This window comes from Fonticula alba (genome assembly GCF_000388065.1).
Source record: "Fonticula alba strain ATCC 38817 unplaced genomic scaffold supercont2.1, whole genome shotgun sequence".
NCBI lineage: Eukaryota > Rotosphaerida > Fonticulaceae > Fonticula > Fonticula alba.
Genome location: NW_009242971.1, coordinates 4,163,981 through 4,167,120, shown reverse-complemented (window position 1 = coordinate 4,167,120; position 3,140 = coordinate 4,163,981). Strand labels below are relative to the sequence as shown.

General features: G+C 66.9%; 1 protein-coding gene across 1 annotated transcript in view; it reads right to left on the bottom strand.

Moving 5' to 3' along the window:
* Positions 1-3,123, bottom strand: part of H696_00885 (signal-induced proliferation-associated 1) — a 5,298-nt gene extending 2,175 nt beyond the window's left edge. Inside the window, exons 1-4 of the mRNA XM_009494772.1 lie at positions 2,931-3,123; positions 2,376-2,734; positions 1,585-2,185; positions 106-1,444 (exon numbers count right to left, since the gene is read on the bottom strand). Of these exons, the coding sequence (XP_009493047.1) occupies positions 106-1,444; positions 1,585-2,185; positions 2,376-2,734; positions 2,931-3,005 (2,374 nt within the window). The 5' untranslated portion in view covers positions 3,006-3,123. The remainder of the gene's footprint in view (positions 1-105; positions 1,445-1,584; positions 2,186-2,375; positions 2,735-2,930) is intronic.
* Positions 3,124-3,140: the final 17 nt, after the last annotated feature.

The window sequence follows — 3,140 nt, the reverse complement described above, 5'->3', positions numbered from 1 at the left end:
GAGGGAGAGGGAGGGAGGGAGGGAGAGGGAGAGGGAGAGGGAGAGAGGGAGAGGGAGAGAGGGAGACATGATGGAAGGAGCCCCAGGGAAAGACAGCACACGCACGATCCGAGTAGAAGCCGGAGTATGCATTGACCGCATGCTCGGCATGTGTAAGGAAGAAGTTCTTCGACGTCGACACTCCGGTACCCTGACCACCGCCCAGCCACTGGCGCGTGTCCAACACCGGCAATGAGTCCAGCCAGGAGGCATATTGCGAGGAAAGGAAGAACATATCTGACGGGGTAACCACCGAGGGACTGAGTGGGGTCAAAGCACCGCCAGTGCCCGGGCGCCGCATGCCCGCGGGCCCGACTGCCGGGCCGGTTGTCTGCACCGAGAGATTCGGCCGGCGACCGGCGCCGGTCGGGCCCGAGGTCTGCTGGAGGTGTCCCGCTGCCGCAGATTGCTGCTGCTGAGCCTGGTGGTGGTACTGCTGCACCTGCTGGTAATGGCCGAGGGACTGGCCTCGGCCGGCGGCCCGATCACGCGCCGCCCGCAGCAGCAGGGCCTGATCCACCTCATTGCGCAGGGCCTCTCCGAGGGCCTGGCGCTGGTCATTCTGCGCCTGCAAGGCCGCAAGCAGACCGACCCCGAAAAGCGGCCCCACCTGCTGACACACAAAGTCCGCATCCAGGCGCCGCGCCTCCCGGCCGGGGTTGGCATCTACCACATGCAACACACTGGCCATGGTGGTTGTCTGGTCCAGATGGTCAAGCACCTCGGCCGGCGGCGAAAGCAGCCCCTCCACCACGATGGTGGCCGACAGGCCGAGGATGCCGAACAGCTGCACCGTGCGCGGGCTCAGGCTCCCATAGGGGGACGTGAATTCCGGGGCCAGGGTCGACACGGCCGGGTGCCCGCCATTTGGATCGGCCGCCGACAGCGGATACGGATGGAACAGCGCCCTCAGGGAGAAGTTACTGGCCACACAGTGGGCCACGCGCGGCTGCCACGCCAGCCCATGCTCCCCGCTGAGGCTCACCAGCAGGGAAGTGGTGTAGGCAGCGCCATTGCCCGGGGAGCCGGGGCTCCCCCCGGTGGCCGGCGCCAACAGGGCCCCATTGCTCGGGTCCAAGATCCCACTGGCCCACAGCCCATTGGCGCGGGAGAGGACCAGCGATCGGATGCAGGCCGACAGGAAGGACAGCAACAGGGTCCGGCGAGATTCCGCCTGGAGAAGCTGCCCGGTCAGCTGCGTGCGCAGGTCATTCCCGCCCTTGGGCGAAGACCCCAGGGAGTCGGGCGACGAGGGGGCCGTGTCCTCGCCGGCCGAGGTCCCAAGCAGGAAGGCCACAATGTCGCTGCTGAGGGTGGCCAGCCCCACCGAGGGGTCCTGGGCGCTGCTGTCGTACGGCGCCGGGACCGGCGACAGACGAATGGAACAGCTGTCGTCTTGGTCGATCTGCAGGGCACCACAGCCAGGCGCATGGGGGACAGGCCATGTATGCGGAGGGAAAATGCGAGCAGCGTCAGAAGAAGATGGAGGGGGGGGGGGGGGGGGCAGGACAGCCGCGGCGAGACATGAATGCCACATGGGCGTACCGTGAAGCAAGTCAACTCCAGTGACCGGAGGATCCGAACGAGGCGTACCAGGCCCTGGATTTGGGCCTCATTGAAGCCCAGGAACTCCAGCAGGAAGGACCGCTGGAAAACCGGGTCCAAGAAACGCTCGGTCAGAATGGTGCCGCCGTAGGTGACAACCTGCTCCGGGGAGGGGGCCGTCTGGTCGGGGCCGGTGCCGGTGCCGGTGCCGGCCGGGAGCACCGGCGAGAAGGCCCCCGGCACCTGAAGCACACCAATGTGCAGAGCCACCAGATCACCACCGAGCTCCGGCTGCGTGTACAGGGCCCGGATGAAGTACCCGGAGTTGAGGCCCAGCACATCCAGCAGCGAGGAGACCATGGGGGCCTCGGCGCGCGGCCGGGCGGGCAGATCCTCCAGCCCGGCGCCCTTGAGGAAATTCTGGATCATGTCCGGCGAGATGGAGTGGAAGGAGGCCGACGTGCGCCGGGGGGCCAGCAGCGAGTGAATGGCGCTGTACTTCAGCCGGCTGGCTGGGCCTTGGCCGGAGATGATGAGCGTCGATGACCGAGCTGACCGGCCAGGCGGCGAGGGGCCCAGGATGGAGAAGTGGGGAATGGAGCTTCAGCATGCCCGGAGGGAAGAGTTGAGATGGAGACAGAGAGAGAGAGAGGGGGGGGGGAGAAGGAGGTCAGTGGGGGGAGGATAAAGATAAAGAGGGCCGGGGGAGGGCAAAAGGCAAACAGGCCCCGCACAGAGGCCGCGGCGGGCTCTGGCGGGAAGGAGGGATGGACAGCTGGTCGCTGGCATACCTGAAGGGCGCCGGGACAAAGAGATCGAGGAAGACGGTGATGCCCTGAGAGTCCGGGGCGTCGAGCTGCCCGGTGGCGGCTGATGGCACGGCGCTCGGGTTGTAGATGCTCGTGCCGACGACCCCGGCTGTGGTGTAGTTGTCCAACACCGCACGAGACACCGCGTCACAAGCCTTGGCACAGGCTCCCGTGGCCGGAGCCCCGGGGCGATGACAGATGTGGCCCCAGGCATCGGTCAGCGCCTGGGCCGAAACGGCTGACAGCCCAGCCAAGCTGGCTCCGGTTGCCAGGCTCCGATCTGGCGATAGGGGGACCAGTCCGGTTGCGGGGAACTCCTGCGAGTAGGCGTCCAGGAAGGACTGTGTGGCCCGGTGACAGGGGGGGTGGGAGTGGGGGGGGGGGCAGAGCAACGGAGGTGGGCGGAGGGAGGCATAGGCGAGAATGGGGACAAGGCGGAAGTCAGTTAGAGGATGAGGAGGCGAAAAGGCACAGAGGAGGGGGGGGGGGTGTTCACACGGAATGAGGAACTCCCACGAGGGGAGGGAAAGGATGTACATCGAAATCCTCGCTCTCTGACGGCCCGGCCGCGAGGCCCGGGTGCCGCTGGGCGAGGGTGTGCATCGCCGCCATCGGAGGAGAGCCTCGAGGACAGGAGCTTGGGAAGGAGAGATCCGGAAGAAGATAAAAGCACCAGGTGGCAAGGGGGGGAGAGGGGGATTGGGAGGGAAGGGCGAGGCAGGGATGGGTGGGCACGAAGGAGAGGCG